Raw genomic sequence first — 24,484 nt, forward strand, 5'->3', positions numbered from 1 at the left:
GATTTCTTAGTTGATCAAAGGAACCTGTAAGACGGGAAGCCTTGAAATGGATTTGAATGTTTGCAGGACATTGAGAGGCTGGAGGGAGAACTGGGACATCAGTCGGAGCCCTGGCACACCACGCTGGAGAAGGTGCTTGACAGCATCCAGGAAGACCTCAAACAGGAGGGCAATGTGAGTTCCTCTGCCCTTCAGAAATGTAGCCTCAATTCCCTGTCATCTTACCTGTTTAGGTTTCCATATAGTATATTGTAAAAGTGTGAAACAGGCTTTAAAGGGGTCATGAACTGGCTTTTTAAAAAATGTTATACTGTTGTCTGAGGTCAACTTATGACGTTCGTGTGGTTTTTACATTCATTTTACATATTTTCTACCCTGGTTTTGAGCCTAGCTCCTGAAACGCTCGGTTTTGATGGGCGTGCCGCACTGAAGACTTGGAAGTAAACGCCCACTGCTATGATTGGATAACAGTTTTGCATATTATAATGAGCTTCGGCTCCCTTACACATGAGGAATTGTTTTGAAAACTTCCAATGTGGAGAAACAGCAACCGGAATGATTCGCCCACAGGGCTCGCAAAATGTCTTTATTAAACAAACACAATGATTTATCTCTCATCCACCCCTATTAATGTTATTTTTTATTACTTGGCCGGCCTGATCGGTGGATATAACGCGAACCGGGCATCACTAACACACATGTGCACACACACACACACACGCGCGCGTATATGTCACTATTTAAGATTTGCGAGCCCTGGTCCACACATGTTCGAGTCTGATCACGAATCCCAGGACAATGAACCAACAACACCTCAAATACAAAGGATACTCCAGCCTTTGACAGCGTGGAAGTTATGTTCAGTTACACACGTGCATAATCAGTAGATATCAAACACAACAATGCAATACTATCACATATAAAAAACACTTTTTAATTGTTGCATCATTCCTGTCAGACCCAGAAGCCACAGCATTGTTTTTTAATCTCATCCTGTCTGCAAATCCAGTCTCTTGTTTACAAATGAATCCGTGGTCAAATGAAAGAACAAATTCAATGTCTTCCCCACGTGAGCTGGATCTTCATTAAAAATAAAGTTTGACCATGCATTTTGGAATCCGAACGAAGCTTAAATTGATGTTTGAAACATGCCATAAGCTTTATTGCTTGGAAGTTCGATCCAGTTTAGCTCCACGTAGGCCTGTTATTTATCTAACATGTCAGGCATGAATCGGTAGGCGGGGCTAAAGAATCAGGCGTTCGTCTTCTTCTGCTGAGGCGGCGTTTCACTGCACTCTGACGTCACAGGGACACACATTCACAGATTGATCGTTTGCTGAGCCAGCTGTCAATAAAAGCTTTTCTTTGACTAACAAAGAAGTTTTCAGCTCTGAAACTTACAGGATATTCTTCTATTACCATGACCTTTTATATATCAAAAGCTCAAGGGCTCAAATTCATGACCCCTTTAAAAAGCACCAAAGCAGACTTTTAAGTGAACAAGTAGCAAACTGTCTTTCTTCAGATATCCTGATCTCTCACCTGTTGTTCATTTAATCTCACAGCTGCGGAAAGAGTCAGTGTCCATCTCTGGCTTGGTCCCCACTTCCAACCTGCAGGCCTATCAGCGACGCTCCATGTTGCACCTCCCTGACAGCGGCCTCGGAGAGGACAGCAGCCCCACTGCAGTCAATGGCGTTAATCGCAGAGCCGCCACACTCTACAATCAGTTTACCACAAAGAATGAAGACAATAGGTAAAAATGACAGACAACCCCGTCCATACCACTTAATCTAACTTCACGGACGAAGCAAACAAGCTGTCAATTGTTTGTTTATACAGATCATTTGAGGGAATTCTGTACAAGCGAGGGGCATTACTTAAAGCGTGGAAAGCTAGGTGGTTTGTTCTGGACATAACGAAACATCAGGTGAGTGGTTTATTACACTTTTGGTATTTTGCACTTTACCTTAAAGGAACACTCCACTTTTTTTTAAAATAGGCTCATTTTACAAGTCCCCTAGAGTCCCCTTGAGTTTTACCGTTTTTGAATCCATTCAGCCGATCTTTGTATCTGGCGGTAGCACTTTTAGCATAGCTTAGCATACATCATTGATTCTGATCAGTCCATTAGCATCTCATTCAAAAAATTACCAAAGACACTTTCAATATTTTTCCTATTTAAAACTTGACTCTTCTACAGTTACATCATGTGCTAAGACCAACTGAAATGAAAAGTTGCTATTTTCTACACCTATATGGCTAGGAACTACTTTCTCATTCCTGCGTAATAGTCGCGGATCTTCGCGGCCGTACCATGGCTGCAGCGGCGCATTGATTAGTTGGTATTCTGTGAAACATGGTGGTAGTTACACCTTCGACTTACTATCACAGCCCTTTACAACACACAGAACCATGGCTAATCACACCGGTAAATCCACAACACAATTTGTCGGCTGCAAGCCTGAAACTTTCTCTGCAACTACACAAACTTAGTGCCGGTCACATTGAAAGTTACCTAGCTGGGGGCTACTTTCAGGCGCTGTAACATCATTGCGCCGCTGCAGCCATGGTACGGCCGCGAAGATCCACGACTATTACGCAGGAATGAGAAAGTAGTTCCTAGCCATATAGGTGTAGAAAATCACAACTTTTCATTTTCAGTTGGTCTTAGCACACGATGAAACTGTAGAAGAGTCAAGTTTTAAATAGGAAAAATATTGAAAGTGTCTTTGGTCATTTTTTGAATGAGATGCTAATGGACTGATCAGAATCAATGATGTATGCTAAGCTATGCTAAAAGTGCTACCGCCAGATACAAAGATCGGCTGAATGGATTCAAAAACGGTAAAACTCAACTATTTAACTCTAGGGGACTTGTAAAATGAGCCTATTTTCAAAAAAAGTGGAGTGTCCCTTTAACTCATTGAATTATGTATTTGAAACGACTCTTTCTATAGCTGAGGTATTATGAGACGGATGAGGACACAAGCTGTCGTGGCTATATTGATCTGGCTGAAGTGGAGTCTGTCCTGATTGCCACTCCAACCATAGGAGCCCCCAAACACATCAGTGAAAAGGCTTTCTTTGATGTAAGTATTCCTCCTGTTGATAATCCTTCAACAGTTTAACACATAGCGGTCGTACCTTAAAATATATTAACATTTTGATGGAAAATATTTTTAAGTGAATTTTGTAGGTGCCATCCTTATGCTAGAAGAGCTAGTTCTCGCTATGTGAAATAAGGTTAATAGTTGACCTCTATAGCAGTGTTAATTTAGTTGACGAATAATTTGTCATAATTTTCGTCAACAACCTTTTTTCACTGACAAACACGAGACGATAACTAAATAAAAAAGAAACGTTTTGGAGCTTGCGTGCTGTGGTTTAATAGTGAGTACAGCATGTCATTGAACATGTTTTTGCTGTTCTTGTTGTATTTGCAAGGCTTCAACCAGCAGATGTCCTCAGCGTGCTTTGAGTTTCCAGTGAATCTAGACTAGCTCGTGTAATCGATCTAATCTAACAGTGAACTTAGCTGACGTAGTCAATATAGGGGAATAAAAACAACACCACCGCAATTTCAAAGGAAGCAAGACAATGTTGTCCAAACTAGCGCTGGGTACCTGAGGTAATTGTCACACTGTTCGCTAGCCTGGCACAATGATCTCATCTCCGTTAAAGCTGCTGTCCGTAACTTTTTTTGTGTTCAAGATTTACAAAAATTATATCATGAGAATGTACAACATGATTCCATTTTCCAAACCGTGTTTGTGTCTTACCCTGAATCATTATGGTACACTTATAATAAGTGTTTATATAGGGACTATTTCAGACCAGTTTGGTAGGAACCGCTGCGGAGGAGCACAGTCCCTGCGTGACTCGCCATAGACATAAACAGAGAGAAGTAGATCCGGCTGCAATGTTCTTCCCCAAGACGCATGCAGTTCTGTTTATTAACCGCTGCAGCTTAAACACTTCTCACCATTTAGGGCTCGACATTAAGCCTTTTCATGTGCTTGTCCGGGAATTTTTTGTTGTTGTAAATATTATTTATTCTGAAGCAACAGTGTTCAGTCAGCTTTGACATATTTAAATCTGCATATATATTTTTTTACCTTTATAAAGGACATTTTAGCCTAATCTTTCATTTTAAATTCTTACATTTGATCAATAAATTAAATTATAATAATAAGACACTATAGGGCTGTTACCAATCAAATTACATTATTATCACTGAAAAATTACAACTGCATTAAAAAAAAAAATTATTGCTTTATTTTTGGAATATACAAATAAGAAATGTTAGAAAAAGAATGATTATTTTATGAAACATGAAACTAAACCGTCTTAATGAGTGAGTCGTTCATTCGAGCGATGAAATGAAATCAGATTCACGTTTTCAATCGTGATGGTATTCAGCACTCTTGGTCGTGTGATGTTGCTTAACTGTATCATATGTTAAAAATATAAAAACTCCACATTTTGAATTTTTACCGCAGTAAGTTAACGGAGTTTCTCTGTGTTAGCGCGTGGAAACATGGTAAACCTGGTTACCATCAGTACATGATATATTATATTATTATTCTCCATCAATCGGCACTTACACTAATGAATGCAGAATCACTCTCTCGTTTTGGTGACTCCCTAGTTATTTTTTGTTATTGCCGTTTTAATCAGGATACTTGTCTGGTCAGGCAAGTGAAAATCTTTTTCACTTTCCCCTTCAAAAAATCCACTTGTCCCGGACAAGCGTTAATTTCAAACCCTGCTATTTATTCCGAGGGTATGGTCGATTATTTTCCATATATCCATTTTGGTTAAAGTATCCTGTGACTTGTCAAACAGTGCTGGATTTTGCTGGACCTCAGTGATTAACTTCCCTGTAATGTCGCCTGCCACTTTAAGTGTGTGAGCCCTTAAATTAGAATGGCTGTCAGTGTTTTATTGTTCAGCATCTGGAGAGAAAAAAAAACGTCCTGAAAGTTATCCCAACAATATTGTTCCTCTATATCGTTATTATAGCTGTGGTGTGAAACTATTATTTAATACTGAGAACGGATTTTAGAACTATATTAGGCCTGTCGCGATTGGTCGATACAATCATTAATTAGTCGACGTCAATATTTTTAGTCGACTGGGTAAGTTGGGTACGATATGAAATTGTATTAGTGCCGGTACTTTAAAAATGACCGTATTTCTTAATTTGCGTCTATGTGTGACAGCAGGAGTGAGGACGTGTGTGAGAGCTCTGTTTCCACCGTTCACTAAACTATGGAAGCAGAACAGTCAAATATATACGCGCAGCTCAGGAAAAAGAAAGCAACAGAAAAGAGCGGCGCGGCCGGGACATGCTCGCGCGCTGCCGCCGGACTCTGACCTGAGGCGCGCGCACACGCCTTTCACTCAGACAGATCGCGACGCCAGTTTCGGGGATTATTGGGTATGAATGGTAAAAAATATGTAAAAATGCACGTCCTGGCGAGAGCCGGATATGTCTTTGGTGAACGTATACAGAGTTGAATGAGCTCTTAAAGGGCCAGACCTAATATTCTGTGTGAAGCAGGGCAGGGCAGGAACATGTCGGCCAAGTGAGTTTTTAGGATTTTTTTTAACCCTAAAACAATGAATAGTAAGTTCTGTCATATTATTAAATTACTTTTACAGTTTTTTTGCCATGGTATCGATCAGTATTGAGGTATTTTAGTCTGGTATCGTATCGAAGTCATAATTTTGGTATTGTGACAACACTATTCTATACAAAAAGTATTTGCTGATATTCTCTTTTTTTTAATGTTGGTTTACAAATGTGTACCTTTTTACATTTTTACTCTTTTAGTTTTACATTTTGTCAAGGGCTTGTTTACATTTATACTTTTTTTATAGTACACTACTTTTTAAGTAACATTGTTGAAAATTATTGTGATAAATTAGCCAATAGATTAATCGATAAATTAGTACATAGATTAATCGATATAAAAATAGTCGTTAGTGACAGCCCTAAACTATATATCGTTATCTCTATAGCTGTTGTCCTTGGTGTGCACTTTGTCACTTTTGATTAAAAGTACAAATCCCTTCTCTTTGTCTTTGTCCCTGCAGCTGAAGACCACTAAACGGGTTTACAACTTCTGCGCAGCGGATGCTCAGAATGCCCAGCTGTGGATTGACAAGATCCAGAGCTGCATCTCAGATGCATGAAGCCCTTTTCTGTCACATGACTCGTCAGCACCGCAGGGAGACTCACTGTGCAATTAGTAGGACCGTAGTAAAGCCTTCAGTGCCTGTTGAAAATCCAAAAACACTGCACCTGAGCAGTGGAGTGCAAAAACTCTGCCCCGTTCACTCTTCCGCGGAGCTGCATTTACTGTCCCACTACCCGCGCCCAAAAACTCGATCCTGAGCTTACGTTCAGGAGATTGGTGAGAATGAGGCGATGCACTACTCTGACATTCGCTGAACAAATTGCTACATGTAACTCAGACAAAGCAATAGCACTAATCTTAAACTCGGGGTCGATAGAATAGAGACAAGAGGTGTGTTCTGCAGAAGAGAGATACTGTTGCTGCTGATGAAATGCAAAACAACCACCAAAATCTGACAACTCTATTTAGAAATATGCACAACGTGTAAAAGGCAAATGATTTGCACTTAATGATATGCACTCCGTACAAAACAGATTTTTAATAGCTAGAACAACTAGGCAAAAGGCATTATCAAAGCTTGGAGCGAACAACTTTATGCTCAAGTGTGCAAAGTATTTTTTATATATATTTGCAAAAAAGTTTTTTTCAGTATGAATGTTCTACTCATGCGTAACAGAGTTGTTGTTCTGTAAATTATTTTTTAAGCATTAAAAGTGTCACCTGTGTGTTTTTGTTGAATGGAGAGTTTGGTGTGTGTGTGTGTGTGTGTGTGTGTGTGTATGTATATTACAATTCAAGCTTTTTATACTCTGCTGAATATGCTATTAAATATGTTTTTCTAACCTTTTAGTCTAACTTGAAATAAACACTCATATTTATACTTAGTTATGGATAGTTTACGGACCAAGCAAAGCACTTCCTGCCTGAGATGATTATCAAGAAGCAGGTTTGTTTGAAATGAAGGGAAGAACACTATATTGCTCCATTTTCCGCGAGACTATATGTGATGTTGACGGCTTTTAAGGCACCAAGGTTTTATCTGTTTGGTGGTGTATCTGTAAAGTTAAGAAGCAAAACGAAAAAATATCAGACGAGATGTCTGTCACTGAACCTAAAATGATGTTACTGTATGTACAATACTTTGTGGTGCCACTAATGTTTTTGTTTTGTTTACTGTTTTGCTTATGTTTTAATTTGGGTTTTGCTGTTATTTGAAATAAATTTAGAGAACTTTAATCACTTTGTGACTACATCTCTCTCTCTCTATATATATATATATATATATATATATATATATATATATATATATGTATGAAGACTTCAGATGCAAAAGCCTCTAAATCCGTCTGACGTTTTTCTTTAAAATAAACATTTTTATCAGGCTTCTATGTATAGGTTTCTACCTAAGTACCGGTACTTCTGAATGGGCTGAGGCTGGGATTTAGTGGGTTTGAATTGAAAGTATTGTATGAACCAATACTATATGCGAAGAGCATTCACTCCATATTATCTCATTTTTGACCAGAGTGGCTTTTAGAGGCTTTTGCATCTGAACTCTTCATATATATATATATATGATATGATATATTCCAGCAACACCTGACCGATCGAGAATAGCACTTATCATTCTATTCATTGTCTGTCTGTCTAATTTATTTATAAAAAAAAAAAAAAAAAAAATTCTGTTCTGTGCTAGATTAACTGAGACTTGATACAGCACTTGCATATTGTTGATATTGTTGCCCTTAGACTGCTCTAGCTGCTTCTATTGCCCTCATTTGTAAGTCGCTTTGGATAAAAGCGTCTGCTAAATGACTAAATCTAAAATCTAAATCTATATATATATATTGCCAAAAGTTTTGGGACGTCCTCCTTTACATGCACATGAACTTTAATGACATCCCATTCTTAATCCGTAGGGTTTTATATGGAGTTGGCCCACCCTTTACAGCTATAACAGCTTCAACTCTTCTGGGAAGGCTTTCCACAAGGTTTAGGAGTGTGTTTATGGGAATTTTTGACCATTCTTCTAGAAGCGCATTTGTGAGGTCAGGCACTGATGTTGGACGAGAAGGCCTGGCCTGGCTTTCGGGGATTATTGGGTATGAATGGTAAAAAATATGTAAAAATGCACGTCCTGGCGAGAGCCGGATATGTCTTTGGTGAACGTATACAGAGTTGAATGAGCTCTTAAAGGGCCAGACCTAATATTCTGTGTGAAGCAGGGCAGGGCAGGAACATGTCGGCCAAGTGAGTTTTTAGGATTTTTTTTAACCCTAAAACAATGAATAGTAAGTTCTGTCATATTATTAAATTACTTTTACAGTTTTTTTGCCATGGTATCGATCAGTATTGAGGTATTTTAGTCTGGTATCGTATCGAAGTCATAATTTTGGTATTGTGACAACACTATTCTATACAAAAAGTATTTGCTGATATTCTCTTTTTTTTAATGTTGGTTTACAAATGTGTACCTTTTTACATTTTTACTCTTTTAGTTTTACATTTTGTCAAGGGCTTGTTTACATTTATACTTTTTTTATAGTACACTACTTTTTAAGTAACATTGTTGAAAATTATTGTGATAAATTAGCCAATAGATTAATCGATAAATTAGTACATAGATTAATCGATATAAAAATAGTCGTTAGTGACAGCCCTAAACTATATATCGTTATCTCTATAGCTGTTGTCCTTGGTGTGCACTTTGTCACTTTTGATTAAAAGTACAAATCCCTTCTCTTTGTCTTTGTCCCTGCAGCTGAAGACCACTAAACGGGTTTACAACTTCTGCGCAGCGGATGCTCAGAATGCCCAGCTGTGGATTGACAAGATCCAGAGCTGCATCTCAGATGCATGAAGCCCTTTTCTGTCACATGACTCGTCAGCACCGCAGGGAGACTCACTGTGCAATTAGTAGGACCGTAGTAAAGCCTTCAGTGCCTGTTGAAAATCCAAAAACACTGCACCTGAGCAGTGGAGTGCAAAAACTCTGCCCCGTTCACTCTTCCGCGGAGCTGCATTTACTGTCCCACTACCCGCGCCCAAAAACTCGATCCTGAGCTTACGTTCAGGAGATTGGTGAGAATGAGGCGATGCACTACTCTGACATTCGCTGAACAAATTGCTACATGTAACTCAGACAAAGCAATAGCACTAATCTTAAACTCGGGGTCGATAGAATAGAGACAAGAGGTGTGTTCTGCAGAAGAGAGATACTGTTGCTGCTGATGAAATGCAAAACAACCACCAAAATCTGACAACTCTATTTAGAAATATGCACAACGTGTAAAAGGCAAATGATTTGCACTTAATGATATGCACTCCGTACAAAACAGATTTTTAATAGCTAGAACAACTAGGCAAAAGGCATTATCAAAGCTTGGAGCGAACAACTTTATGCTCAAGTGTGCAAAGTATTTTTTATATATATTTGCAAAAAAGTTTTTTTCAGTATGAATGTTCTACTCATGCGTAACAGAGTTGTTGTTCTGTAAATTATTTTTTAAGCATTAAAAGTGTCACCTGTGTGTTTTTGTTGAATGGAGAGTTTGGTGTGTGTGTGTGTGTGTGTGTGTGTGTATGTATATTACAATTCAAGCTTTTTATACTCTGCTGAATATGCTATTAAATATGTTTTTCTAACCTTTTAGTCTAACTTGAAATAAACACTCATATTTATACTTAGTTATGGATAGTTTACGGACCAAGCAAAGCACTTCCTGCCTGAGATGATTATCAAGAAGCAGGTTTGTTTGAAATGAAGGGAAGAACACTATATTGCTCCATTTTCCGCGAGACTATATGTGATGTTGACGGCTTTTAAGGCACCAAGGTTTTATCTGTTTGGTGGTGTATCTGTAAAGTTAAGAAGCAAAACGAAAAAATATCAGACGAGATGTCTGTCACTGAACCTAAAATGATGTTACTGTATGTACAATACTTTGTGGTGCCACTAATGTTTTTGTTTTGTTTACTGTTTTGCTTATGTTTTAATTTGGGTTTTGCTGTTATTTGAAATAAATCTAGAGAACTTTAATCACTTTGTGACTACATCTCTCTCTCTCTCTCTATATATATATATATATATATATATATATATATATATATATATATATATATATATATATATATATATATATATATATATATATATATATATATATATATATATGTATGAAGACTTCAGATGCAAAAGCCTCTAAATCCGTCTGACGTTTTTCTTTAAAATAAACATTTTTATCAGGCTTCTATGTATAGGTTTCTACCTAAGTACCGGTACTTCTGAATGGGCTGAGGCTGGGATTTAGTGGGTTTGAATTGAAAGTATTGTATGAACCAATACTATATGCGAAGAGCATTCACTCCATATTATCTCATTTTTGACCAGAGTGGCTTTTAGAGGCTTTTGCATCTGAACTCTTCATATATATATATATATGATATGATATATTCCAGCAACACCTGACCGATCGAGAATAGCACTTATCATTCTATTCATTGTCTGTCTGTCTAATTTATTTATAAAAAAAAACAAAAAAAAAATTCTGTTCTGTGCTAGATTAACTGAGACTTGATACAGCACTTGCATATTGTTGATATTGTTGCCCTTAGACTGCTCTAGCTGCTTCTATTGCCCTCATTTGTAAGTCGCTTTGGATAAAAGCGTCTGCTAAATGACTAAATCTAAAATCTAAATCTATATATATATATTGCCAAAAGTTTTGGGACGTCCTCCTTTACATGCACATGAACTTTAATGACATCCCATTCTTAATCCGTAGGGTTTTATATGGAGTTGGCCCACCCTTTACAGCTATAACAGCTTCAACTCTTCTGGGAAGGCTTTCCACAAGGTTTAGGAGTGTGTTTATGGGAATTTTTGACCATTCTTCTAGAAGCGCATTTGTGAGGTCAGGCACTGATGTTGGACGAGAAGGCCTGGCTCGCAGTCTCCGCTCTAATTCATCCCAAAGGTGTTCTATCAGGTTGAGGGCAGGACTCTGTGTAGGCCAGTCAAGTTCCACCACACCAAACTCGCTCATCCATGTCTTTATGGACCGACGCTTTGTGCACTTGGAACAGGAATGGGCCATCCCCAAACTGTTCCCACAAAGTTGGGAGCATGAAATTGTCCCAAATGTCTTGGTATGCTGAAGCATTAAGAGTTCCTTTCACTGAAACTAAGGGGCCAAGCCCAACCTCTGAAAAACAACCCCCGCACCATAATCCCCCCTCCACCAAACTTTACACTTGGCACAATGCAGTCAGGCATGTACCGTTCTCCTAATAACCACCAAACCCAGACTCGTCCATCATTGCCAGACAGAGAAGCGTGATTGGTCACTCCAGAGAACACGTCTCCACTGCTCTAGAGTCCAGTGGCGGCTTTACACCACTGCATCCCACGTTTTGCATTGCACTTGGTGATGTAAGGCTTGGATGAGCTGCTCAGTCATGGAAACCCATGAAGTTTGGAGGTCTGTAGCTATTGACTCTGCAGAAAGTTGGCGACTTCTGCGCATTGTGACCCTCAGCATGCGCTGACCCTGCTCTGTGATTTTACGTGGCCTACCACTTCATGGCTGAGTTGCTGTTGTTCCCAATTGATTCCACTTTGTTATAATACCACTGACAGTTGACTGTGGAATATTTAGCTGTGAGGAAATTTCTTGAATGGACTTATTGCACAGGTGGCAACCTATCACGGTACCACGCTTGAGTTCACTGAGCTCCTGAGAGCGACCCATTCTGTCACAAATGTTTGTAGAAGCGTCTGCATGCCTCGTGCTTGATTTTATACATTTTATGGCCATGGAAGTTATTAGAACACCTGAATTCAATGATTTGGAGGGGTGTCCCAATACTTTTGGAAATATAGTTCTTGATATATCTTGATTTATCCATGACTAGTAAAAGTACAATCACATTTAACGTTGCTCTGTGAAATTTCGTTGGCGAAATGGTTGGAGTCATTCCCATAAGAATCTATGTGGTCTGGAGTTTCACATGAGGGTGAAAAAGTTGCCCAAGCAGATTTCTATTAGTTTTCAAGTTGGTCACTTGAATTCAACACACTGACCAACATAACGCTTGGCTTGAAAGTGAGTTTGGTGTAAGGGCCGGTTCACAAAGAATCCGTTTTAGCTGTTAAAAACATGAGATGCAGGTGAGTGGAAACGGGAAAAAACGCAAGGTCTAGGGACTCGTTTTTGTAAAAGTTGTACTTCTTTTAACTTGAACGGTTTCATGCGCGAGATGCTGTGTACGTGTGTTTACATTTGAAAAACAATGGAAAAGTAGAGCAGTAAATGGAAAAACGTCTTTGTGTGATAAAGCTAAATCTTTATCTTTTTTAAAAGATAAAGCTGTGCTTTATCGCTCGTTTTGCAGACAAAATTTCACTTTTGTGACCGCACTTTAAGACCAAGAAAGTATACTACAAAAGTGCATAAGCCCAGCAAAATCACTATTTCATATACTGTTGCATCCTGAAATGACTCCAAACGCAACTTAAAAAGTGGTTTTACAGTGTCAGAGTCATTTAACATTTAAGATTTTGACATCAAGAACAATTACGAAAATATCTGTAAATGATAAATAAACTTGACAGGCATAGAAACTTGGCTTTGCTGCTGACAGTACGAGCTAGTCGCCAACTTTGGCTTTTGAATTGATTTTCCGTATCTTGTATGACACAAAGATGTTAAAATGAGAGTTTTAAAGTCTCAAAATCCCTGCATAATGTTCAACATAATATAGAAATGCCTCCTCGTACAGATTAATGGCATTTATGCATCCCTAGCCCAATGTCTGTCCCATTAACCGAGCATGTGGTTGTATTATTAGCACTGCTATAAGTGGCCATTAGTGTAAACTGATTTTCTTTCAGGTCAACAGCTGTCATGCGGAGCAGCAGTCAAGTAAAACCAGCACACACTCCTCAGCTGTCAACATGCCTTTAGCTAACTACCTTAATAATAACACCTTGGGTTAAACAGCTCCGACACGTGGAAGTAACTCTATCAGCCCCTTGAGCACTGCAGATTGTCACAGCCACAGTAATGCAGGAGCACATTAGTGCTGTGGGACAGCACAGAACGCTTGCAATGCACTGACCAAACTACAGGTTTGATCTGATTGCCTTGCAAATGTTCAGTTTTGGTCATGTTTTGTAAAGTACAATACAGTCCGGACCATACATTGACTTGAAACTATAGAGGCCATAACACTTAGTTCACTCACCTGCAGATATCTCAGCACTGTTTCTCTCATTAGAAAATTGTCTTTGAGCAAAGATCAGGACAATGAAATGCTGTATAATGTATAATATAATATAGTCCAACCTTAACCTTCTGATGAATAATGTCTTTAAAGGGTTACTTCAGCGATTAGCGTTAAGCTTTGTATCAGTAGAAACCCAATAGTATATTCGAATTATGGTACTTTCCCCCCTCATATCCCCCTGAGACGAGAGAATTATCTATTTTATTTCTGGAAAAAAATCCTCTGATGACGCAAATATCGTCATTTAGCGTCATCTGAGGATTTTTTGGCCAGAGGCTAAAGACTACAGCCACTAGATGGAGCTCTTACGCATGTTATCAACCCGCCCACAGGGGAGGGATCTCACTCACAGAATGTAAATGAGCACGGCCGCTCAGCTTGGGCATTCATAACCAAGCGGTACGGAGAAAAGTGAGTCTTTCAACTTTTCAATGAATTCCTATGAAAGTTAAGCTTCCATAGGCATGATCTGAAAACGCAGCAGACTGGACACGCGGCGTGAAGAACTGCTGCGCTAACCTCAGCTCTTCGCTCTCATGATGAATGAAATCTGACTCCTGCTGCGTTTGTGTCGTGACTTTCATTTGGCTCACACTTTATAGAAAAGACACATTCAGTTTTTAATTGTAGTGTCTGTTCTCTAACTGTCTAACTGAACGAAATTATTTTATTACTATGAAAATCAAAACTACGTTGGGGGCGGTGTCATGGTGGGTAAGTGTAACCAGTGGCTGTGGCTTTGGGAGTGGCTTCGATTTTGCAGGTTTGCCCACTTACAAAGCATGTAGAGGTCTGTAATTTTTATCACAGGTACACTTCAACTGTGAGTGACAGAATCGAAAATCCAGAAAATCACATTGTATGATTTTTAAGTAATTAATTTGCATTTTATTGCATGGCATAAGTATTAGATTCATCAGAAAAGCAGAACTTAATATTTGGTACAGAAACCTTTGTTTGCAATTACAGAGATTGTACGTTTCCTGTAGTTCTTGATCACACACACTGCAGAAGGGATTTTTGGCCCACTCCTCCATACAGACCTTCTCCAGATCCTTCAGGTTTCGGGGCTGTCGCTGGGCAATACGGACTTTCAGCTCCCTCCAAAGATTTTCTATTGGGTTCAGGTCTGGAGACTGGCTGGGCCACTCCAGGACCTTGAGATGCTTCTTACAGAGCCACTCCTTAGTTGCCCTGGCTGTGTGTTTCGGGTCGTTGTCATGCTGGAAGACCCAGCCACGACCCATCTTCAGTGCTCTTACTGAGAGAAGGAGGTTGTTGGGCAAGATCTCACGATACATGGCCCCATCCATCTTCCCCTCAATACGGTGCAGTCGTCCTGTCCCCTTTGCAGAAAAGCATCCCAAAAGAATGATGTTTCCACCTCCATGCTTCACGGTTGGGATGGTGTTCTTGAGGTTGTACTCATCCTTCTTCTTCCTCCAAACACGGCGAGTGGAGTTTAGACCAAAAAGCTCTATTTTTGTCTCATCAGACCACATGACCTTCTCCCATTCCTCCTCTGGATCATCCAGATGCTCATTGGCAAACTTCAGATGGGCCTGGACATGTGCTGGCTTGAGCAGGGGGACCTTGTGTGCGCTGCAGGATTTTAACCCATGACGGCGTAGTGTGTTACTAATGGTTTTCTTTGAGACTGTGGTCCCAGCTCTCTTCAGGTCATTGACCGGGTCCTGCCGTGTAGTTCTGGGCTGATCCCTCACCTTCCTCATGACCATTGATGCCCCACGAGGTGAGATCTTGCATGGTGCCCCAGGCCGAGGGAGACTGACGTCATCTTAAACTACTTCCATTTTCTAAAAATTGCGCCAACAGTTGTTGCCTTATCACCAAGCTGCTTGCCTATTGTCCTGTAACCATCCCAGCCTTGTGCAGGTCTACAATTTTATCCCTGATGTCCTTACACAGCTCTCTGGTCTTGGCCATTGTGGAGAGGTTGGAGTCTGTTTGATGGGGGGGCGTGGTTATGGGGGATTGTTTAGTCAATAATTCAAGAAGGTCCATATTTTAAAGCTCTTTCTAACTTGTACTCTGCCTTAAAACTAACATATATTTCTTGTAATTGTTTAACTATAGCATTTGTTACAATAAGGGTTAATTTACAAAGCAAGACCATTAACGGCTCCTCATTACCATTGTTAACTTTTTTCTTTTTTTTTTTAATCTATAGCATTTGTTATGAAAAGTAGCAACACCGTTAGAAACTATAGCTACAACATCCCACAGGTGTAATATACATCTTTAGTGAAAAATCTATTCCCTTAACTGATTATTCTATCTATTATAAATTCTACAACTAGTCAAAATTTACCACAATAAATACAATAAAACGTGATCAATTCTAGTAAATGTGGTCATCATGAGTTTAAAAAGTCATTTTAGTGGCTGTTTTAGATCATGTTCGACTTTCTCCATAGTGTTTTACATTCTCGATAGAATTCATTTTATCATCAGCGTGGCATAGGAACGGCTCGTGGAGCCATTTTTGGAGCGCGCTGGTGAACGCACTAAAGTGATTCGCGCCACTTAATTACACAATTGGGCTTCAGTCACAGTCATATTGCACAGACAATTGATCCGTTATAAAAGCGAGAAGTAGTGGTACGCAAGAAAAAGTGCAGGTACACTTAAGAGTAAATTGTAGAAGTGCCGGACCGGTACTGTGTACCGGTGACAGCTGGTGTAAAGTAACGAATTACAAATACTCTCGTTACTGTAATTGAGTAGTTTTTCTTAAATCAGGTTTATGTTTTTAATTACAAGCAAAAATAATCAGTGGAGAAAATTGTGAGTTACTCGATTCTGATTTCTGAAGTGTATTCCTTTTACAGAAAAAAAAATCCATTGAAATTGAAGCAGTACAATGAATGCGTCTTGCAAAGAAAGAACTTTGCTTTTTTTTACGTAAAATTTTTGATGTACAATGCTTTGCAACCGTTTTTAATTAACCGCAAGAAAACCTCTACAGACTGGTTGTTATAAATGTTACCAGATTATTGGTTGCTTTCTCAAATATTACATGGCTGTATTTTTAGTGCTAGCAGTCAAAAATAAAACTTGGAGAAATATTGAAATACTGAAATACTGTTGATCTCATGGTTTTTTTTGTTTTTGTTCTTACTGAGAATCATCCATAAAAGAGTAAGCTACATTTTTAATTTGCAGGGTATAAGGTGGAATAACATTCAGAGCATAATACTCACTACTCACTACTCTTGAGTACTTTTAAAAGGGCTACTTTTTACTCCTACTTTGAGTAGTATTTACTTTAACTCTACTAGCACTACATTTTTTGACAAGTATCAGTACTTTTACTTGAGTATGCTTTTTCAGTACTCTTTCCACCACTGACCGGTGAATACCGCCCCACTTCGAGCACTGCAGACATATAAACAACATTAAAAAACTTGATTTTCACCACAGGTGGGTATTGTACATTTTTTGTATGAAAGTTATTGGTGAGGAGTAATCTGTTTGTGAACATTCATACACAAAATTCACACATGTATGCAATGAATGAGACCCATTGTTTGGACACGTCAACAACATAAGATATGAGAAGCGCTGTGTCCTCGCTATTGAAAAGCCTATTTTGCTATCCCACGTGTGTACAAAACAAACTGAAACTCCTTCACGTGCTTGTTCTCCAAGCGCATCAGAAAACATTGCAGCAATAGCTCTTTTAAAGGACTTGCTTGTTTGCATGATTGGCTGTCATTCAAATGATATACCTCTAGGCCTTGTCTTACTCAATAACAGATGAATGAATGCGATAGCTGCATTCTGGTAGTGCTCAATGTTTCCGTAAACTATCATTCTGTTTTTCTCCTCAGAAACGTGATGACTAATAGAAGCCATCGCTGTAATTGAAAGCACACAGATAAACCAACAGACACGTGTGAAATGACTTCACATGTTGGGTTTTTGAAAGCACAGTTTGATTTACTTTTGTATGATGCTAAGTGAAGGCATCTTTGAACAAAAGGCCGGAAGGTTTTGGGCATGTTTTCTCGATGACTTCATTGTTTACTGCTCATCATAGTCTGGGTGGTGGTGAATGTTACAGACCACAGTCAAGCTGGTTAAATGATATCAACAGAATGGCCTTCACAGATGAATGACACCAAGTGAAAGCCAACAGTGCGTCTTCTCTAACCGCCTCTTGCAGAGGGAATAGCTCCTCCGTGGTATTGTAAATTAACTTGCTCAGGGGTCCATCATTTTTGGGATAATTTTGGGACTCTATTAAGGCTCATTCATATGGGTTTAGTTTTCTCCAATGCTGGCGAGCCCAGCCTTTCCTAGTTTTACTGGTGTAATCTCAAGGTTGGCACAACCTAATTTCCCTGGTGATAATTGTAATGTTTTTATATAATAACATGCTTTGCTTATGTGGTATGCGCAGATTATAAAACTAATATTACTTAATTCCCATAACAATTTTATTTTCAGTGACTGGCACAGAGACCTGGAGGGCAAAACATCCATGGAAGTGCAGCACAGGCCTGGCATTCTGAAACACAATCACTCACCCTCATGTCGTTCCTAACCCGTTCATCTTCAGAACACAAATGAAGATCTTTTTGATGAAATCTGAGAGCTTTCTGTCACTCCATTGGCGGCTACACAACTACCACTTTGAAAAAGTTCATAAGGAGATCGTAAAATTAACCCATATGAATTGATCGGTTTAGTCCAAATATTCTGAAGAGACTCGATCGCTTTATATGATGAACAGATTTATTCACATGTAAACATTCATCAACACACACATCAGGGGCCTATTGCACAAAACTTAGGAACTAAGCCGGGATATCTTGGTGATCCTGGCTCAATTTATCCGTGATCCGGTTGCACTAAAGCTGGATAAGGGGGCAGTAGGATGTTATGGTATAAATTACCATGGAGATTTATTCTGTGGAGCTAGTCTGCTCCAGACCAGGCTAAATTCCAGAATCTATTTAATCTCATCCCTTATGTCAGTCAGCAGTCACCACAAATGGAAACCAATAGTTATTCCACTGCCCACTGTACATTGTTATCACATATAACTAGATCCACTGTCAATATTTAAACGTTTGTGATCATAAATTTCTATCATTTTGGATAAATTATGATTTTTAGATGATGTTGCTATTAGATAATTTACAGTTTCCCATAGACTATAAGGCTATATATAAAATGATAGAATATTAGGGCCACAGAGGAAAAAAAAGAAAATTCACAGACTTTGAGAATGAAGTCATAATATTGTAACCCGTTGTTTTAGAGGAGGACAGTTGTTAAAATGACAGCTGTGGGGCATTTCGTGGAATTGTATGGTTTCACAAACAAGGACATACTTAATCTTTTTTGGCACATCAGCGTCACATTGTCATAAGTATCAGGACTGTAAAAAGAATATGCATCTTTTCCGCAGAAAGAACCAGCCTCATAAATGTATGACTTTTTCCTTCTTCCTCAATGTGGCCCTAATACTCTGTCGTGTAAAATACACATTCCATATAATTATAAAAACACAGTGTAACATTATGTTCCTTTATTGAATAAGGATAAAACAAAGCAGGTAAACCATCAGCTCCTTTCGAAACTGAAGTCATACAGTGACTCTACAAGATGGAAAGCACAGAATCAAAGCATCTTATACAACAAAAGGATAAATACACATTCAAAGGCCTGTATATAACACACCCCGCATGTCTGCACACTGAAATACATGCAGGACAAATCCATACACATCAACTGAACAGACAAATGAATGAATGGAGATGGTGGTCCAGTGGATTGAACCACTGAACTGATACGCAGAAGGTTACTGGTTCGATCCCAGCAGTCACCACCAGTGTGTCCTTGAGCAAGACACTTCACTCCATGTTGCTCCAGGGGGATTGTCCCTGTAATAAGGGCACTGTAAGTCGCTTTGAATAAAAGCGTCTGCCAAATGCATAAATGTAAATGTAGTAGCCTCCCGGCAAGCTTGTATTACGCACAGTATACAGCACAAACATCATAAGAGGCCCAAATTCCTCTGCAACCGCTGGACATATTTAACCAAAATTGAATGCACACATACTAACAAAAATAATTCAACACATATTGGTCCCTCAGCAGCCGACCACTGTCGTCATCAGGGAAGATTGCCGGATTGTCCCAGTCCATGGCTGGTGGCCCTCTGGGGCCCTCTCCTTCCTCAGGCAGGCCACATTGTGGAGGACAGCACAAGCCACAGTAATGTCACATGCCCTCACAGGGCTGACCCTTAATTTGTGAAGGCAGTGAAAGCGTGCCTTCAGGAGGCCAAAGGTCAGTTCAACTCTGGCCCTGGTCCTGGCATGGGCATGGTTGTAGTCCTGCTGTGCTTCCAGGGGGTCCTTTGAAAGGCGCTATATAAATTAAAGTGATTATTATTATTAGCTCATCTATTTATTCAATTCAATTCAATTCGATTTTATTTTATTTCATTTATATAGCGCTTTTCACAATTGTTTCATTGTTTCAAAGCAGCTTTACATTAATAAAAGCAGGAGAACACACAGAAAAATCGGTGGACAACATAAGAAGCAGAGTACAACGGCTAAGATTAAACCGTACTACTGAGCGTAGTAATAATGTAAGGCTTTGATAATAATTGATCAAAGCCTTATACAGTGTGATGGAGTTACTTTACACAATTTCACTCATATCTGCAGTCCATTTCAATTCAAAAATCAACTGTTTCATAATCAGAGTGCAACTGCGTTTTTGGAGATGTGAATTAACTATTTGGATTGTAATTGTGTGTATTTGTGCACTACTTACGTATTTAGGCGGTCTGCACTACTTTGCCACGCTTTTTCTCTTTGCTTTATCACTGTGGCGGTGTTGCCTTTCTTCTTAATTATGTATTTTACCTCCTCGTATGCCTCCATGAGGATTTGTGCCTCCGACGGGGAAAAGTACGCCGCTCTAGTTGCCATGGTGAATCAGTGAATCTGTGATCGGTGGCGGGTCTATTTAAGTGAGCCGTGAGTGCGCACCTATCCAGGATTGGTCTAACCTGGCTTGATGAATCCGTGTCTGCTCATCCTGGCTTGGTCTTTGTGCAACCAATTAAGCCTGGACGCACTTGTTTTGGCTTCTTTGAGCTCAGCTCAGTCATTCATCCTGGATGTCTTAATTCGACTTTTGTGCAACGGGCCTCAGTTGTGCTAAACAGAAGCTTAAGCATGTTTGCTTGACATGCCAGAACCAGTGAGGTTCATTCTTCTGTTCTGCTGCACGTTTGAGCTTATGCAAGAACCAATGAGGTTCATCCTCATGTTACACAACACGTTTGAGCTTCAGCAAGAACCAATGAGGTTCATTCTGGTGTTACGCAGCACGTTTGAGCTTCAGCAAGAGCCAATGAGGTTCATTCTGGTGTTACGCAGCACGTTTGAGCTTCAGCAAGAGCCAATGAGGTTCATTCTGGTGTTACGCAGCACGTTTGAGCTTCAGCAAGAGCCAATGAGGTTCATTCTGGTGTTACGCAGCACGTTTGAGCTTCAGCAAGAACCAATGAGGTTCATCCTCATGTTACACAACACGTTTGAGCTTCAGCAAGAACCAATGAGGTTCATTCTGGTGTTACGCAGCATGTTTGAGCTTCAGCAAGAACCAATGAGGTTCATTCTGGTGTTACGCAGCATGTTTGAGCTTCAGAAAGAACCAATGAGGTTTGTTCTCGTACGGCAAGCAGGTTTGGTTGAGCTTCTGTTCTTGAGCTTTAAGTTCGCTGATAAATGTCTATATGTGAGTAAAACCTGTTAATATTAAATCTGTTCATCATATAAAGCGATCAAACGAAAGAATTCCGTGGGAAAATGCTTAACACGCAAGTTGCATTCTGGCCACATCTGTCTGCCTGTATATAGTATGCATAATCCATAAGGTTTATAACAAATTTGGTCTTTTAATATCACTATTTAGTACATTAGTACTTAGTACAAACCTGGTAAAAGTAACTGGCGGTCAACAGAGGAAAGCCTTGTTTTGCCATCCAGGTGGGCGTTCCTATTGGGTGTGACGTGAAAACTATGAATAGCAGTTACAATAAGCCAACGTTACCAAACCACATCTAGTTAGCAGCTAGCTAGAGAGGGTGCAGGATGGTATCCAGCATCTAGTGTGCTGTCGATTCTTTTTTGGTAACAGGAAGTGGCATGAACTTGACATATATTTGGGACAGTTGTGTTCTGCACGCCAGTGCCACCTGCATTCGGCCTACATTTAATCCCCGTTCCGCATGCTTTTGTCACACTTGCATTGTTCACATTGCTGATTTGTGAATAGTCAAGCACTTTAGTGTTTGGACAAGAACATCTGCCATGTGTGCCGGCTGCCAACAAGAATGTGAAGTATCTCGGACCGTCAGATTTGCTCTGAAATCCCAGTTTAACTCTAACAGCCAATATTAGTGCCCAGAATAAACAATGCTAAATCTACACAACTCAGTAAGAGTAAACAGTTTAAAGTGTAATCCTTTAAATAAAACGTGGATCTATTTGATTTGTATAAGCTCACAGTCTGCATGAAAAGAAGACACATTTAAACCATTCAACTGTTATGACCTCAGTCATTGAAAAATCCAACAGATTCATAAGTCTCCTGTGACAGCCATTTAACTGCAATTCCTCCAGAGCATCCCATTTGTCCCATTCCAAGCATTCTGGAGGGATTCCCTCTTCCGCTGCTTCCCCTGTCTATTCCTCCACTCCAGGAGGGATCTATATTTGGAGAGAATTGTGAGAGCGCCCCAGTCCAGATGTTTTGCCAGGCCGACACCTGCTCTTAATACAAGTCCACAGGGAGCAATAGCCCACATGCACGTCCACATTGCTCTTGCAAAGCTTAGTCCCATCAGTTTTTTTTCTCGAAGCTGATGGCGCTGAGGTGTCTCGCCTCAAAGGCGCCTGTGGCCTCATTTGCTGCAAGTGAGACCACTTGGCTGTGATTGTTAGATGCGACCCGTTAGGTGTATCCAACAAATATCTGTAGACGTTTCATCTTACTGTTCATTAAATGAGATGTCTTGTTCAGAACACCGGAAGAAAGGCGAGACGTGCTGTTTGGCTGTTTTTCCTCAATGGAGGTACATATTACAAATGATTTGGCACTATCACACTGCGTATCAAATGACACAAGCTGACACGCTGAAGGCATAGCCAACCGATGACGAACTTGAACTGTCCTGGCCTCTACAGTGACATATTTGTCTACTGAGGTCTGAAGAGAGAAGCAATTAGTAGTCCATCACTGCAACATCTGTTCATGGCATGAAAACCTTGAATATATTTTCAAGGTTTTCAATCATTTCAACCAAACATTTTCAGGATGTGCTAAACTTGTTTGCACAGATCTTCCATTGAGTATCAATGGTTTATTAATGATTACAAGTGATGTTTCCTGGAGAGCGCTGGTCTCTTCTGGGATGTCCTCGTGAATTGAATGTCCTATTGGCCTCTTTCACGAAACATGAGCAGAACAAATTTCTGTGCAAATTGTTCTTATGTAATTTGACAAATAACTATTTTTCATTATTTGACTCGATGACTTAAACATGGTTATTCATTTTCATTAATAGAATTTACTGTACATTAAATACTTTCTTTAAAATACTGTATATTTAGTGCTTAGTGTATTCTTTATGTAGTCTACACATCCAAAATTACTTTATTGCTGTCTATACATCATTACGCCAAATTCATATTGGCACAGCAGCATGAAAACACAACTTTATATAAAAGAGGCTGTACCATGCCATTATGGGCTTTTAATAAAACTTGGCCTTTTTCTGCAGTAGAAAAACATGGAAAAAAATTTAAAATCGGCACTGCATGACGAGAGAAAACCGTGGTGCTCCCTTTTGCAAAAAACTTCAGCAGCAATAATGCACGTCTAATTTTGCCGCTGCCCCTTTGTTGATCTGACTCTCCATGGAAAAGGAGGAGTGTAAACAATCTTTTCCGGTGTTGTAAAAAGAATTTAAGGATACATGGAGTACTTACCAACACAATCATTACCTGTATAAAAGACACCTGTCCACACACTCAATTAAACTCCAACCTCTCCACAATGGCCAAGACCAGAGAGCTGTGTAAGGACATCAGGGATAAAATTGTAGACCTACACAAGGCTGGGATGGTTGCAGGACAATAGGCAAGCAGCTTGGTGAGAAGGCAACAACTGTTGGCGCAATTATTAGAAAATGGAAGTAGTTCAAGATGACGTCAGTCTCCCTCGGCCTGGGGCATCATGCAAGATCTCACCTCGTGGGGCATCAATGATCATGAGGAAGGTGAGGGATCAGCCCAGAACTACACGGCAGGACCCGGTCAATGACCTGAAGAGAGCTGGGACCACAGTCTCAAAGAAAACCATTAGTAACACACTACGCCGACATGGGTTAAAATCCTGCAGCGCACGCAAGGTCCCCCTGCTCAAGCCAGCGCATGTCCAGGCCCATCTGAAGTCTGCCAATGAGCATCTGGATGATCCAGAGGAGGAATGGGAGAAGGTCATGTGGTCTGATGAGACAAAAATAGAGCTTTTTGGTCTAAACTCCACTCGCCGTGTTTGGAGGAAGAAGAAGGATGAGTACAACCCCAAGAACACCATCCCAACCGTGAAGCATGGAGGTGGAAACATCATTCTTTTGGGATGCTTTTCTGCAAAGGGGACAGGACGACTGCACCGTATTGAGGGGAAGATGGATGGGGCCATGTATCGTGAGATCTTGCCCAACAACCTCCTTCCGTCAGTAAGAGCACTGAAGATGGGTCGTGGCTGGGTCTTCCAGCATGACAACGACCCGAGAAACACAGCCAGGGCAACTAAGGAGTGGCTCTGTAAGAAGCATCTCAAGGTCCTGGAGTGGCCCAGCCAGTCTCCAGACCTGAACCCAATAGAAAATCTTTGGAGGGAGCTGAAAGTCCGTATTGCCCAGCGACAGCCCCGAAACCTGAAGGATCTGGAGAAGGTCTGTATGGAGGAGTGGGCCAAAATCCCTGCTG

At 40.0% G+C, this 24,484-nt stretch overlaps 1 protein-coding gene across 3 annotated transcripts in view; it reads left to right on the forward strand.

The window, feature by feature from the left end:
- The window catches only part of sbf2 (SET binding factor 2), a 220,477-nt gene extending 213,091 nt beyond the window's left edge, over positions 1 to 7,386 (forward strand). For all 3 annotated transcript variants that reach the window (XM_079802012.1, XM_079802011.1, XM_079802013.1), the window contains 5 exons: positions 67 to 174; positions 1,566 to 1,756; positions 1,843 to 1,930; positions 2,961 to 3,092; positions 6,103 to 7,386. In XM_079802012.1, coding sequence (XP_079658138.1) covers positions 67 to 174; positions 1,566 to 1,756; positions 1,843 to 1,930; positions 2,961 to 3,092; positions 6,103 to 6,201 — 618 coding nt within the window. In that variant the 3' untranslated portion in view covers positions 6,202 to 7,386. The remainder of the gene's footprint in view (positions 1 to 66; positions 175 to 1,565; positions 1,757 to 1,842; positions 1,931 to 2,960; positions 3,093 to 6,102) is intronic.
- Positions 7,387 to 24,484: the final 17,098 nt, after the last annotated feature.

The sequence above is a fragment of the Gobio gobio genome (genome assembly GCF_949357685.1).
Source record: "Gobio gobio genome assembly, chromosome: 2".
NCBI lineage: Eukaryota > Metazoa > Chordata > Actinopteri > Cypriniformes > Gobionidae > Gobio > Gobio gobio.